This window comes from Pelodiscus sinensis, chromosome Z, assembly GCF_052426305.1.
Source record: "Pelodiscus sinensis isolate ZL-2025 chromosome Z, ASM5242630v1, whole genome shotgun sequence".
NCBI lineage: Eukaryota > Metazoa > Chordata > Testudines > Trionychidae > Pelodiscus > Pelodiscus sinensis.
In genome coordinates, this window is record NC_143085.1 from 23680152 (window position 1) to 23695751 (window position 15600).

General features: G+C 51.8%; 1 protein-coding gene across 1 annotated transcript; it reads right to left on the reverse strand.

Moving 5' to 3' along the window:
• Nucleotides 1–7721: 7721 nt before the first annotated feature.
• Nucleotides 7722–9177, reverse strand: LOC149520704 (uncharacterized). Its single transcript, XM_089775296.1, has 2 exons — nucleotides 8518–9177; nucleotides 7722–8322 (listed from the first exon to the last, which is right to left on the reverse strand). Exons 1-2 carry the CDS (start codon nucleotides 9065–9067, stop codon nucleotides 7838–7840), a joined length of 1035 nt encoding a protein of 344 aa, XP_089631422.1. The 5' UTR covers nucleotides 9068–9177; the 3' UTR covers nucleotides 7722–7837.
• Between the last annotated feature and the right edge of the window lie 6423 nt (nucleotides 9178–15600).

Here is a 15600-nt window from a genome sequence, read left to right on the forward strand (position 1 = left end):
GCCTGGCCCTGCTCCCTGGCTGTTCCCTCTGGGCGGTGCTGTTGCCTCCCACCATGGTGCTTGGCTGACTTCTGCGCTGCTCAGCCGGGCTGCCGTGGGGGAGCAAGTGGAGCAAGTGGTCGTTTGGGCCCCACACTCCTCATGCAGTACGGGGGTGCTGCATGGGGAGTGTGGACCTCAAACGGTCACTTGTGCCGCTTGCTCCCCCGTGGCAACCTGGCTGAGCAGCGCAGAAGTCAGCCATGCACCATGGCGGGAGGCAACAGCACCGCCCAGAGGGAACAGCCAGCATTTCAGCGTTACGGAGTCACAGACATTGGGCTACTATATATATGATGGTCTGAAAGAATTACAGCCCTCAGTGGTGATACTTAATTATATATGTAAGAACATAAGAACGGCCATACTGGGTCAGACCAACGGTCCATCTAGCCCAGTATCCTGTCTGCCGACAGTGGCCAGCACCAGATGCCCCAGAGAGGGTTGACCAAAGACAATGATCAAGTGATTTGTCTCATGCCATCCTTCTCCAGCCTTTGACAAATGGAGGCCAGAGGCACCATTTCTTATCTCCTGGCTATTAGCTTTTTATGGACCTAACCTCCATGAATTTATCTAGCTCTTTTAAAAACTCTGTTATAGTCCTAGCCTTCACAGCCTCCTCTGGCAACGAGTTCCACAGATTGACTGTGCGCTATGTGAAGAAGAACTTTCTTTTATTAGTTTTAAACCTGCTACCCATTAATTTCATTTGGGCTGTGTCTACACTGGCATGAATTTCCGGAACTGCTTAAAACGGAATACAGGCAGTCCCCGGGTTACGTACAAGATAGGGACTATAGGTTTGTTCTTAAGCTGAATTTGTATGTAAGTCGGAACTGGCTCCAGATTCAGCTGCTGCTGAAACTGATCAGAGGCTTACTACAGGAAGCCCTAGGCAGAGTTGCTCTGCCCCCGGCTTCCTGGAATCAGCCGCTGATCAGTTTCAACAGCGGCTGAATCTGGACTCCTGGGACAGAACATCTGGGGCACTGCCGGGTAGGTCCCCACAGGACCAACCCGGCAGCACCCCAGCTGCTCTACCCCAGGCGTCCCGCAACAAAAGCCTGGTCTGCTGGGGGGGGGGGCGCACTAGCTGCGCCCCCTCCCCTCCCAGCAGACCAGGGAGACCCGAGCAAAGCCGCGGAGGCACAGAGGTCCTGCCGCCTGTGTGGCTTTGCTCCTGTCTCCCTGCTGTGCTGGGGGGGAGGCCCCCCCAGCACATCAGGGAGACCCGAGCAAAGCCGCACAGGCGGCGGGACCCCGCTGCCCGTGCGGCTTTGCTCTGGGGCAAAGGAGCAAAGCTGCACGGGCAGCGGGGTCCTGCCGCCTGTGCGGCTTTGCTTGGGTCTCCGTGCTGTGCTGGGGAGTCCCCCCCAGCACACCAGGGAGACCCGGAGCAGCTTTTCTCGCCCCAGAGGACGCGGTGTCGGGACCGCTGCGCTCTGGGCGGTCCCGCCGCCCGCGAGCTCCGGGGCGAGAAAAGCCCCATTCGTAAGTGTGGATCTGACATAAGTCAGATCCGCGTAAGTCGGGGACTGCCTGTACTGTTTCGTTTTCAGTTTTTCCGGAAAAGGAGCGTCTACCTTGGCAGGCTGCTTTTCCGGAAAAGCCCTTTTTCCGGAAAAGTGTCTGTGGCCAATGTAGACGCGCTTTTCCGGAAAAGAGCCCTGATCGCCATTTTCTTGAACGGGGCTTTTTTCCGGAAAAGACTACTGGGCTGTCTACACTGGCCCTTTTCCGGAACAGAGTTCTGGAATAAGGACTTATGCCCGAGCGGGAACAGAATAGTTTTTCCGGAATAGCGGCTGATTTTGTACAGTAGAGCGTCATTGCTTTTCCGGAAATTCAAGGGCCAGTGTAGACAGCTGGCTGCTTTTCCGGAATAAGTGGCCCAGTGTAGACACAGCTTTGGTGTCCTCTAGTTCTTATATTATGGGAACAAGTAAAAAACATCTCCACATCACTCATGATTTTATATACCTCTATCATAGCCCCCCCGCAGTCTCCTCTTTTCTAAATTAAAAAGTCCCAGTCTCTTTAGCCTCTCCTGATATGGGACCCATTCCAAACCCCTAATCATTTTAGTTGCTCTTTTCTGAACCTTTTCTAATGCCAAAATATCTTTTTGAGGTGAGGAGACCACATCTGTATGATGTATTCAAGATGTGGGCATACTATAGTTTTGTATAGGGGCAGTAAGCTATTCTTTGTCTTATTTTCTATCCTTTTTTAAATAATTCCTAGCATCCTATTTGCTTTTTTGACTGCTGCTGCACACTGTGTGGATGTTTTCAGAGAACTATCCACAATAACTCCAAGATCTCTTTCCAAAGTAATCGAGTCAATCCAGTGAAAGATTGAGTCATATGAGATCTGAGTGTCTGACTTGGTGTCCATGAATGAAATGAGGAAGAGTCAAAGCCAAGAAGACTATGTTTTAAACCTCAGCCTGTTTTACTGGTTGAAATCTCATTTTTCATAAATTCACAACTGGATATTTATTGCATTCTTAGATTGAGGCATTTGGGGCCTGATCCAAAGTGCAATAGAGTCACAGATAATACCCTCACTTCCGTGGGCTTTTTATCAGGCTTTCAGTCACAATTCTGTGATCAGTGCAGAGCCAGAAACAGTTTGGATTAAGTACTTCTCCCCAGTGCAGAGAATGTTTGTAAGCTCTCACCAGCATTTTCAGTCATCTCTTTAGGCTGGTGTAGAGAGGGAGATTGGGCAATGACCCTATCACTGCATCCCCTTTGGGATGGATTGTGCTCTCAGATCACCCAGAAGGAACAGTTCCCAAACACAAGGCATATGATTGCCCTGGTCTGTGCTTGGAGCTGCATAAGGGAGTAGATTTATGTTTTGGTTTTAGTCACAAAGGAGTTTGCAAAGTTCTGGTGGCTCCCAGATATCAGGTTTCGGAGTCTCTTTGGGCCATATGCAAGGTGCAAAACACATTCGAAAAAACACATAAAAAGACACACTCTCTTAAGTCAGTGGAAAGTCTTATTGACTTCAGAGCTTGAATCAGGCCTCTGGAGGCCAAAGACTCAACACGTTGTTCCAAATTCACGCCTAGCCTAGCTCCACTGAAGATAACATAGTTACCCCAGCCCTGAATTTGTCATAGTATTTAGTGAATCTTGCCTTTCGAGCCCAGAACTAGAGAGCCTGTCAGGCTGACATTCTAGTTTCCTTGTGGTTGAATGTGAGGCATTTGATGCTTCTGCCTGTTAAATATGGTTAGTAGACTATTTTAAAGTTCAATTTTGTTTCAATTAACTAAATGCTCTCAAAAATAATTGACAAATCCCCTTTCTTTTGAGGCAATTAAAACAACACAGTGTTTAATAAACATACAATGACATGAGTGTGTATATATCTATCCTTACAAGTGTATCTGGTTCCTTTCATTCTTCTTATTATATATTGGTTTGGATGACACCGATGATTGCCTTGAATGATTGTGCCTTATCTCAGAAACTTACACGGATCTCTCTGATTTTATCATCTCTTTAGGCATTGAGATCCTAAGCTCAGAGACATAGCTACACCATTTCTACAAGGATGGCTTGATTCCCTATGGACCAAATCTTGGCATAACTACAGAAGGCTAGTACCTAAGAAACCCAGACAACAATGGATGAGTCAGAAATGCTGCATATTAGGCTATATCTGAACTGAAATTTGTCAGATAAAAATGCTTCTGGCTAATTCATCTGGCAAGAGATTAGAAGCTAAACAAGATGAAGTCCCAACTGCTCCCCCCCTACCCCAGTTTTAAATGGTGTAATATAAACTAACTCGTAATAAAATATAACTTTTAAATAAGGAGACAAGAGTGAGTCTGTCACTCTGTTTTGTTTTAGCTTTCCCATTACAGTTAACCCCTCACTTGATAACAGCAGGCTTTAGTTTGGAATAAATGCTATAAAGTTTATGACCTGTGGCTGCAAAGATTCATCTAAAGGGTCACAAAGGGATGTGTCTATTGTCTGCTTTACCTTTGGCAGATCAGTATATGCACTTCATCCCTTTAGAATCGGAAGAGAGATTCTGCCAGGATGCCAGGCAATTAAAAATGAGGAGACAATGGGAAAAGTATTGTTTCAGCCCTTTAACTCAGAGAGAGCAAGATTATTTGCTGTAAATATATAATACGCCCACCATATTTACTACAATAGCACAAAGCAGGGTCAAACTGTATGTACTACACTGTACAGGTACAAAAAAGTAGTGTCAAATGTTAGAACCACAGTATACCAGATTAAAAACACAGAATTTAATCCAGTCATGCTCAATGAAGGAAAATTCCCACAAAAGTCAGAATTTCATTCATATTTTCTATTAAGAAAACTATCCTTTAACCAGCATTGATACAACTTAGGCAATTAAGCAGCTTCACTGCATTTTGCTAAAGAACAGCAATGACAGTCCACAACATTTTTCTGTGCACACCACTAACTTGCTGTGACAATAAGGGTAACCCCTAAATGAATCGCCAGTTCCTTTTCAGGCTTTTTTTTACATCATTTTTTTCAATGGGTTCTCAATAGTTATAGATAACTAGTGAGATACAAAGCACCTTCCATCCACATTTCCCTGGTTGTACATTGCTTGGTGTTTTGTCTTAAATAAATAACTTTGTACTTAGTCAGATTTGAGAGAGAAAGTAGGCAGAGTGGATTTAGTTTTAGCAACCCTAGACATCTGAGTCAAAGCCTGCTGAAGTCAGTGTTAGTCTTTCCATTAATGTCAGTGGGATTTGAATCAGTCCCTAGCTTCCAAAGGTCTTCCATTTTAATGATGCTACAGGACAGGCACTGTTTTCTCATGGTGAAGTTGCGGCCATGAATCACTTATGCCTTATTTGGGGAAGTGTTAATAATGTCTATACTTTGTACATGAGCAAATGAACAGGGGTGAATTTTACTCTAATTGAGTCCCTTTTGCTGAAACAAATTATGCCTGGTTCAAGTAGAGTATCTGGGATAATATATTGCATGGTATGTATTAGCCTGTCTTAGCCCTGGTCTACACTAGGGAATTATTTCAAAATAATCCCCCTTATTTTGAAATAATAAGTGGAGTGTCCACCCTATCAAGCCCTTTATTTCAAAATAACAACCTGGTTATTTTGAAATCTGTACTCCTCCTTTCCTTGGGGAATAATGACTATTTCAAAATGGTTAGCTAATTGTGTAGCAGAAGTCAAAGTACCTAACTTGACTTCTGGAGCTATCCACACTGCAGGAAGCTGAAAGGAGAACACTCTCCCTTTACCTTCCCTTACTCCTCATGGAAGCAGACTACTGGAATGGACCAGAGTGATCCTCTCAGTTTGAATTAGTCACTAGACCTGCTAATTCAAACTCTGGAAGATTGACAGCAGCAGCTTCGATCTTATCTGTAGAGTAGACAAACGCTTAATGTTCTGAGGTTTGTCAGGAAATAAATTTAAATCTTGTACACTGAATAAGACATAAAACTATTTAAAATCTCCAGTCTTCTTGTGTAGGAGTTACAACAAACCAGGCATCTGGTGTAGAAATTATTGCTTTAAGGTAAAAGTATTTCTTTATAAACCTGTAAGGACAGGTTCTGATGGTTCTGCTCTCCTCAGGTCTCTCCCTCACTCTCCAGAAGATGATTCTGCAACATGACTCTCTAAGGGTACGTCTACACTACAGCGCTAGTTCGAACTAACTTAGTTCGAATTAGTTAATTCGAACTAAGCTAGTTCGAACTAGCGCATCTAGAACTAAAAACTAGTTCGAACTAGCGTTTTGCTAGTTCGAACTAGCGCGTCCACACTGATTGGACGCAGGGGGGCATTTAAGGGCAGCTGAAACCGGTTCTGGCAGGGCATCAGGTCAGCAGTTGCTTTGTGTGGCTGCTGTCTGAGGCTATCTGAGGCTCGTGCTTAAAGGGACCCCCCCTGGACAGCCGGTTCTCAGCTTTTCCTGCTTGCTTGCCAACCTCGCCGAGGGACAGCAAAGCGTCGGTCTCTGTGCCCGTCTGTGTCGGTGCTTCCCTTCGGGGGGGACCACCGCAGGTGGCAACATGGAGCCACGGCTCGCCCTGCACCTTCTGGTGCACATTCTGGACTTGCTGCTGCAAGCCTGCCAGCAATGGCTCGAGGCTGCCTGGCACCACCTGGGGAACGTCAGCCCCCTGCCTCTCCACCTGGCCGCCCTGGGGGCCGTGGAGGAGCCGCGGCGGCGCCCCGGCACCGGCGTGCCCCGCCGCATCTGGCGTCTGGACACCAGCAGCGACTGGTGGGACCGCATCGTCCTGGAGCGCTGGGACGACCGACAGTGGACCCAGAACTTTAGGATGAGGAGGGACACCTTCCTGGAGCTCTGCGAGTGGCTCGCCCCTGCCCTGCAAAGAAGGGACACTCGCATGAGGCCCGCCATCCCCCTCCAGAAGCGGGTGGCCATCGCCCTCTGGAAGCTCTCCACGCCGGACAGCTACCGATCCGTCGGGAACCAGTTCGGCGTGGGGAGATCCACTGTCGGAGCAGTGCTCATGCAGGTACGGCGCTCGTCAGCCACCGAGCCGGGGGGGAGGGGGGCTGCGAGGAGGGGATGGGCCGCCCCAGGGACAAAGGGGGGGGCGGGAGGAGGCGAAGGCGCCCCGCACCGGAGGGGTCGGGCTGTCCCGGCCGTACTACACGCTGCCAGGGGAATTGCTTCCGGGAGTGGGGCGCGGGGCACTGCCAGGGCATGAATGCTCCCAGCCACCCGGGCGCCCCACTGATTGACGCTTTGCTGTGTCTCTCTCCGCAGGTGGTCAAGGCCATCAACCGGGTGCTGCTCCGCAGGGTGGTCCGCCTCGCCGACCCGGATGCCGTCATCCGGGGATTCGGCGCCCTCGGCTTCCCCAACTGCGGGGGGGCCATCGACGGGACGCACATCCCCATCCGTGCCCCGGAACACCAGGCGTCCCGGTACGTGAACCGCAAGGGGTACTTCTCCGTCATCCTGCAGGCCGTGTGTGACCACCGGGGACAGTTCACGGACATCAATGTGGGCTGGTCCGGCAAAGCACACGATGCCCGGGTGTACCGGAACTCCTCCGTGTGCCAGCGGCTGCAGGACGGGACCTTCTTCCCCGACCGCCACATCAGGGTCGGGGACGTGGACATGCCCGTCTGCCTGGTGGGGGATGCCGCCTACCCACTGCAGCCGTGGCTCATGAAGCCCTACACGGGGCACCTCAATCCCTCCCGCCAGGCCTTCAATAACAGGCTAAGCAGGGCCCGCATCGTGGTGGAGGGGGCCTTCGGGCGACTGAAAGCCCGCTTTCGATGCCTCCTCACCCGTCTGGACCTGGCCGAGCACAACATCCCTCCCGTGGTGGCGGCATGTTGTGTGCTCCACAATTTGTGTGAGCGGAAGGGGGAGGCTTTCCTGCCAGCCTGGATGGCTGAGGCTGACCGCATGGCTGGACACTACGGTCAGCCCCGCACCGCCGCCGTCCGGGAAGCCCAGCGGGGGGCCATCCGGATCCGGGAAGCCCTGCGGGAGAGCTTCCAGGTGGAGGAGGAGGAGGACTGACCTCTCCCTGCATGCCCCACCGGGGCCTTCTTCCACCCTACCCCCCCCTTCCCCTTTCCCCTCCCTATCTACTGTACAATAAAGACACCTGTTTTTCAAACAAAAACGTCTGTTTATTTCAGAGAACTGGGGTGGGGGAGGGAGGAATGAAGGTGGGAGAAGGGAGGGGGAAACCTGGGACGAGGGAGCTGGAAGGGGAGGGGAGGGAAGGGAGGAAGGGAAAGGAAAGCTCAGGGGTGGGAGTCTGGGTGCCTCTCCCGTCTCGCCACACTGCGGGTCCGGGGGCGTCGGTGGGGAATGGTTGTGGAGGGGGGGGCAGAGAGGACAGGGGGTGTGGAGGAAGCAGGAGTGGAAGCAGGAGCGGAAGCAGGAGGAGCAGGGGGAGCAGGGGGAGCAAGAGGGGGAGAAAGAGGGGGAGCAGGGGGAGCAAGAGGGGGAGCAAGAGGGGGAGCAGGGGGAGGAGGAAATGGAAAGCGGTCCAGCAGGCTCTGGAGGTGGCCTCGCAGGGCACGTCCCTGCTCCTCCAGGGCCTCCAGACTCCTCTGGCGCAGCCTGAGGTCCTCCTGGACCCAGTGGTCCTGGAGACGGAGCTGTCGGTCCAGGAACCGGAGATGCCGCCTCTGGTAGTCCTCCTGGTTCCTGGCTGTCCTGCTTGCCCGGGCGCGGGCGGCTGCTGCAGGCGGTGTGGTGCGCCCTGCAGGCCCCGGTGCTGCAGCTGTGGTGCAAGAAGACCAGCGGTCAATTACCCCAGGGGCCCAGGTGTGTGAAACCCAGCTCCCCTCTGCAAGGCCAGGGCCCCTGCAGGATCCCCAGCTGCTGCTCCGTGGTGGGCAAGGCCCAGGCGCACGGTCCCGGGGCTCCCTCTCGCCCCAGCCCCCCGTACACATAAGGGGAACACGAGGGTACTCACAGGTGGACGCCTCCCCGGCCTCTGATGATGCAGGCGAGCGGCTCTGTGGGGTGCCTCGGGGGTCCCGGGTCCTGGGAAGGCTGGCGGCAGGCTCCTGGCTCTCAGAGCCCTCTTCCTCCTCCTCGGTGTCCAGGAGCGGTCCCTCTGCCCCGGGGTCAATCACGTCCCGGGGGGCAGGGACGGCATGAGGCCCCAGGATGCGGTCCAGGGCATGGAAGTGGGGGCAGGCCTCCGGGTCAGCCCCTGGCAGGCAGGCCCGGGAGTAGGACTGCCGCAAGTCTTTAATCTTGCAGCGCACCTGCTCCCGGCTGCGCTGGTGGCCCCTGGCGGCCAGGCTGGCAGCCATGCGTCCATAGACGGCCGCGTTCCGGTGGCTAGTGCGGAGATCGTGGACATTTGAGGCTTCCCCCCAAACCTCGATGAGGTCCACGATCTCCGCACTTGACCAGGCGGGCGCCCGCCTTTTGCGCCCCCGGGCAGGCTCCCGGGAGCCGCCAGGCTGGTCGTGGGGAGCAGTGGAGGGCTGGGAGCCCTCGGATGGCTGGCTCATCCTGTGGCAGGTGCAGGCTGTGCAGGCACGGGTGCTTGCAGCCTTGCAACTGGCACAAAGTGAGTAGCCAGCCCGTGGCCCTTTAAGGGCTCCGGGGCTGGGAGGGGGGCAATAGAGTTTCCCTGGTGTTGGCCAGAGTGGCCATCAGGGAAACCTGGGAAGCCTTAGCCTCCCACTAGTTCGAACTAAAGGGCTACACAGCCCTTAGTTCGAACTAGCTAGTTCGAACTAGGCGTTAGTCCTCGTAAAATGAGGTTTACCTAGTTCGAACTAAGCGCTCCGTTAGTTCGAATTAAGTTCGAACTAACGGAGCGCTAGTGTAGCGCATAGGAAAGTTAGTTCGAACTAACTTTCTAGTGTAGACATACCCTAATGGAAGTTTTGCTGCTGATTCAGTGGAACCAGGATTTGGCCTTAGGATCATTTGTTGTTGTTTTAATGAGACAGTGTCCAAATTTAATAATAAAGTTCCCATTTCTGGAGGTTTATACTACTGCATAAACACACCATAACCTAAATGTTCACTGTTTTACACCTTATCTTCTCTTTTAAATTTCTGTAAATTTAACATAAAATAATAGCAAATAAATAATAGCAAATCAGAGAGGTAACATTTTACAAACACTTCATTTTGCACAGAGGTAGATAACTAAAAGAAATTTGTGTTGCCCTATGCAGGGCAATTTTATAATTTCCAGAGGTTCACAATAAATGAAACCTATTGTTTCAAAAACAAATACTATTGTTTTTTCTGGAAGCTTTACATACTCTATGCATGTTTATTCTTCCTTTCTCTCATATATTTATGTCTTTTCCTCTGTCCTTCACTTCTACATTCTTTGTTTATGTAACGCCTCTAAATGAAAGTAGTAAACTTCAATTGGTATCAGTTGATTTCAAGTTGAATTAAATGTGTATGGAAATGTAATTCAGTGGATATGTACCAAGTCAAAGATGTCTGTTCATTTTAGATATAGTTATATCCAGGGCCCGTGGCGAGTAGATTACATCCCGGAAGAGCCGGGTTTGGGTGATCTGTGCATGCACAGCACAACCTGCGCATGCACAGAACGCTGGACAGCACAGCTGGCGAGCAAGGCTAACCACGGCTTGGCAAGCCCTGGTTATACTCAGGGGCTACGTCTACACTGGCCCCTTTTCCGGAAGGGGCATGTAAATTTCACTAGTCGTCGTAGGGAAATCCGCGGGGGATTTAAATATCCCCCGCGGCATTTAAATAAAAATGTCCGCCGCTTTTTTCCGGCTTTTAAAAAAGCCGGAAAAGAGCGTCTAGACTGGCCCCGATCCTCCGGAAAAAGCGCCCTTTTCCGGAGGGTCTTATTCCTACTTCAAAGTAGGAATAAGACCCTCCGGAAAAGGGCACTTTTTCCGGAGGATCGGGGCCAGTCTAGACGCTCTTTTCCGGCTTTTTTAAAAGCCGGAAAAAAGCGGCGGACATTTTTATTTAAATGCCGCGGGGGATATTTAAATCCCCCGCGGATTTCCCTACGACGACTAGTGAAATTTACATGCCCCTTCCGGAAAAGGGGCCAGTGTAGACGTAGCCAGGGACTTTTTCAAAGCATTGTCTGAACCGTTTGTAAACACCTTTTATTTTGTTCACAATGTTAAACCATATTCAACAGGTTGGACATAATAAATCTCATACTAGCAGGAGCTTACGAGCAAGTTACCTGCAGCAAAATGTCCTGCAGTCATTTTAGTGCCACAAATATATATAGACAGGGTTGTTAAACAGTCAATGCAGTATGCCTTTGTACTACTACCGGCAGAAATAAATCCATTGCCAAGGATGGGGGTACCATTGACAAAACCTGTTGTTTGTCCTTCAAGTCCTTCAGGTGTCTATCAAACCAAGCAAGACGTGAAATCATTACAAAAGTGTGCATTACACATGCATTCACATGGGTTTGTGTGTGTAGACACGTGTATGTGTATAAATACTGTAGGTGTGTATACACAAGCACATTCAGATACACATGCCCATCATATATATAGTAGCCCAGTGTCTGTGCGTCTGTAACGCTGACATATATGGCTGCGCCCCCTGGCCGTGTACATCAGCGCCCGCCCCCCTTCCCCTCCCTCCGTGTTTGGCCAGCTCCACGGCCCCCCGGACACCCTCCACCCGCCAGCGCTGTTTCCCTCTCCACTTCCTCCGGGCCTCCCCCATCCTCCCCTCCAGCCCCACAGCCCCCAAACCCCCACAGCTCTGCTTACCACCCCTGTTCCGGCCAGCCCCGCCCCCTTCCCCTCCCTCTGTGGCGCACTGCGGGACCCCGGAGGGGAAGCAAGTGGCGGCAAGCGGCCCTTTGGGATCCGCGCTTCCCATGTGTGGGGAGCACGGACCCCCAAATGGCCACTTGCCACCTCGGGCCCAGCTGACTACCACTTCCGCCAGGCCCACCTGAGCTGCACTCAGGCCAGGCCCTGGGTGAGGGAGCATCGCTCAGCTGGGAGCAGCGCAGCGCACCACGGGGGAGGGGGAGGGAGGGAAAGAGGGGTGGGGTTCCACGGAGGGAAGGGAAGGGGGGGGCTTGCCGGAAGGGGGGTGGGAAGCAGAACTAGGGAGGCATGGGGGGCTGTAAAGGAGGATGGGGGGCCCCGGAGGAAGGGGGAGGGAAGCAGCACTGGTGGGGGGTGCCCAGGGGGCCGTGGGGCTGGCCGGTAGGAAGCGGGGGTGGGAAGCAGAGCTGGGGGGAGATCGAGGGCAGTGGGGCTGGACAGGAGGAGGAGGGGCGGTGCAGCCACAGGCCGCTTGCCACTGCTTGCTCCCCTGCGGGGGCCCAGCTAAGTGCCGCTCAGGTGAGCCCAGTGGGACAGGAAGGGGGCGGGGTGGTGATGTACATGGCCAGGAGGTGGGGCCATGTACGTCACTGCCCCCTTCCCCTCCCACTGTGGCACTCAGCTGAGTGCTGCACCCCTCAGCTGGGCTGCCGCGGGAGAGGGGAGGGGGGTGGTGACGTAGACAGCCCTGCCCCCGGCCATGTATGTCAATGCCCCCTTCCTCTCCTCTCCCGCGGTGGCCCGGTTGAGTGCACAACACTCAGTTTAGCCGCCATGGAGGGAGGGAAAGGGGGCGGGGCAGTGATGTACACAGCCAGGAGGTGGGGCCGTATACGTCACCGCACCCCTTCCCCTCCCACACAGCTGAGTGCTGCACCCCTCAGCCAGGCCGCCGGGGGAGCCAGCAGCGCAAGGGGCTGTTTGGGCTCCCCTGGGGTGGGAGGGGAAGAGAGGGCGGTGATGTACACGGCCCTGGTCCCAGCCGTGTATGTTACCACCCCACCCTTCTCCCTCCCGGCAGCCCGGCTGAGCAGGCAGAACTCAGCCAAGTGCCACGGTGGGGGGGAAGGGGAAGGGAGGCGGGGAGAGACGGAGGGGAGAGAGAGGCAGGAGGAGAAGGAGAAGAGAAAGGGAAAGTGAGAGGCAGGAGGGGCAGAAGAGAAAGAGACAGAGAAAGAGGCAGAAAGCGGAGGAGAGCTGAGAGAGAGGTGGGGAGGCAGTAGGAAGAGAGAGAGACAAAGAGACAGAGCGAGAGAGCTCAGGAGAGAAGATCTGAAAATCCCGTCTTATGATGGGCTAATTGGCTAGTTTTAAAAATAGTTATGCATACACAGATATTTTATTGTGTGTATATGTGCATGTGTCTGTGTAAACATACTCAAAAACACATATATATAGTTTACTTTTTAAAGTACAGTCTTGCCTTTGTATGTAGTAAGAGAATTCTGACAGTGTATTGGCACACCCACTAGGAACAAAGCTTAAACAAGCACTCTCAGCTGCCCCAGGGCATTACATAAGAATAAAAGATTAAAAAGAGTGCTCCAGGGATGATTCACATACCCCAGGCTTAGACCAGGTGTTCTGCAATTATCTGTATTAACCTGCAGTTGGAGCAAGTTCAGAGTGAAGGTTAGCTATTCTCAACTCAACTGGTTTAAAATGTGCAGCGGGGATTTATTTTCCATTATTTATAGAGTTGATTTCTGTAGAAAAGAGGCAGGGAGTATATTCCATATATGGGACTCTTGTAACATTTAACACAGCACATGCATTGATTTTAGAGGGAGGAATCAGAAAGTGACATATAAAGATAAGATGGCATTTCTTTTGGAATCCAGTGACTTGAGGTAGGTTGTGGGAGAGAGATGGCTTTGAAAAGCAGAATGTTTAGAGGTTTTATAGAATGTGGCATTATTAAAAACTATTCCTGATTTAGAACATGAACAGATTGTGTGATCCTTTTTGAAATCTCCACAAGATCTCTTCACCTGCTTGGGGTTTTTTTTTCAAAATCTAATGCTGTCATTAAAGAAAATAAAATATTTGCTCTTTCTTCTAGGACACAGTACAGTGTCAATTTTTCATGTTCCTCCATCCCTTTACAAAACAGGAATACAAGGGAGAAACTTCCCCACAGTGCTCCTAAACTTTCTAATCTCCAAGGGTATGTCTACACTACAAAGTTAATTCGAACTAACAGCCGTTAGTTCGAATTAACTTTGATAGGCGCTACACATACAAACTGCTAGTTCAAACTTAATTTGAACTAGCGGAGCACTTAATTCGAACTAGGTAAACCTCATTTTACGAGGACTAACAACTAGTTCGAATTAAGTAGTTCAAATTAAGGGCTGTGTAGCCACTTAATTCGAACTAGTGGGAGGCTAACCCTCCCCAGCTTTCCCTGCTGGCCACTCTGGGCACAACCAGGGAAACTCGTCTGCCCCCCTCCCGGCCTCAGAACCCTTAAAGGGGCACAGACTGGCTATGGTGCCCGTGCCAGGTGCAAGCCTGCCAGCACCCAGCCAGCAGACCCTGCACCTGGCACGGGATGAGCCAGCAACTCACTGCCACCCAGCCCTTCACCTCTGCCCAGGACCAGGCTGGCAGCTCCCGGGAGCCTGCCCGGGGCCACAAGAGGCGGGCGCCCGCCTGGTCTAGTGCGGACATTGTGGACCTCATCCAGGTTTGGGGGGAAGCCTCCAACGTCCACGACCTCCGCTCTAGGCACAGCAAAGTGGCCGTCTAGGGCAGGATAGCTGCCAGCCTGGCCACCAAAGGCCACATGCGAACCCAGGAGCAGGTTTGCATGAAAATCAAGGTGGTCGAGTGAGACCCCGACCCTGAGCTTAGAACATAAAAACATAAGAATGGCCGTACTGGGCCAGAACAAAGGTCCATCTAGCCCAGTAGCCAGTCTGCTGACAGCGGCCAGCACCAGGTACCCTGGAGGGGATGGACCAAAGACAACGACCAAGCCATTTGTCTCGTGCCATCCATCTCCAGCCTTCCACAAACAGAGGCCAGGGACACCATTCCTACCCCCTGGCTAATAGCACTCTATAGACCCAACCTCCATGACTTGATCTAACTTCTCTTTAAACTCTGTTATAGTTCTAGCCTTCACAGTCTCCTTCAGCAAGGAGTTCCACAGGTTGACTATTTGCTTTGTGAAGAAGAACTTTCTGTTATTAGTTTGAAGCCTGCTACCCATTCATTTCATTTGGTGTCCTCTAGTCCTTCTATTATGGGAACTAATGAAGAACTTTTCTTTATGCACCCTCTCCACACCACTCATGCTTTTATATACCTCTATCATATCCCCCCTCAGTCTCCTCTTTTCTAGGCTGAAAAGTCTCAGTCTCTTTAGCCTCTCTTCATATGGAACCTGTTCTAAACCCCTGATCAATTTAGTTGCCCTTCCCTCTCCCACCCTTTCTCTTCCCCTCTCCCACCTTCTTTTCCCAGTCTCCCCCAGTTTTGTTAAATAGAGAGTTTCTATTTTTGACCACACGTGTCCTTTATTTTGTACATCAGGAAGCGGGGCTAGGGATGGGTAAGTGGAAGGAGGTGAGGGAGGAATGGGGTACGCGCCCCAGATGAAGAGGACTGGGGTGGCTCTGTGGGCTCATCAGGGTGGAATCTCTCCTGCAGCCCCCCGATTGACCTCCCTCCCCTGGATGGCAGCCTGCAGCAAGTGCAGCCGGGCTGATGGCCGAGTGCTGTGATGTGCCGAGTGAGGGCACTCAGGGCACTCCAAGACAGGACTGCTTTGCAAGCGGGGAACCCCTGAGAACTGTCTGTCCATGATGGGGGTCAGGTCCCTTTAAGCACAGCCCTCGGCTAGCCTGAGACAGCAACTCCACGCTCTAAGTCCTAATTCGATGCCCTGCCGGCACTGCTTCCGGCCATCATTTCACAAGGAGTAACGGTAGTTCGAACTAGGAAGCCTAGTTCGAACTAACTAGTTCGTGCCCCGTGTAGCCGCGCTGCACGGGGTTCGAACCAGCGGGGTTTTAAAAATGGCGGCTCCCCGCTTATGCAAATGAAGCCCGGGAAATTCAAATCCCGGGCTTCATTTGCAAGTGTGGTATGCCTACATTACCCTCCTAGTTCGAACTACGAGGGTAGTGTAGACATACCCTCAGTGAGTAGAGAAACTGAATGTTGTGGAAACGGAAAATGCTCAGAGAGTCTAAGGACTTGTCTACACAGAAATTTTT

Excerpts from the sequence above, each read along its gene's own strand:
- LOC149520704 (XM_089775296.1), bottom strand. The coding sequence starts at position 9,067 with ATGAGCCAGCCATCCGAGGGCTCCCAGCCCTCCACTGCTCCCCACGAC. Across the intron at positions 8,323-8,517 it reads GGCCGGGGAGGCGTCCACCT|CTGCAGCACCGGGGCCTGCA; the intron begins GTGAGTACCCTC and ends CTTGCACCACAG.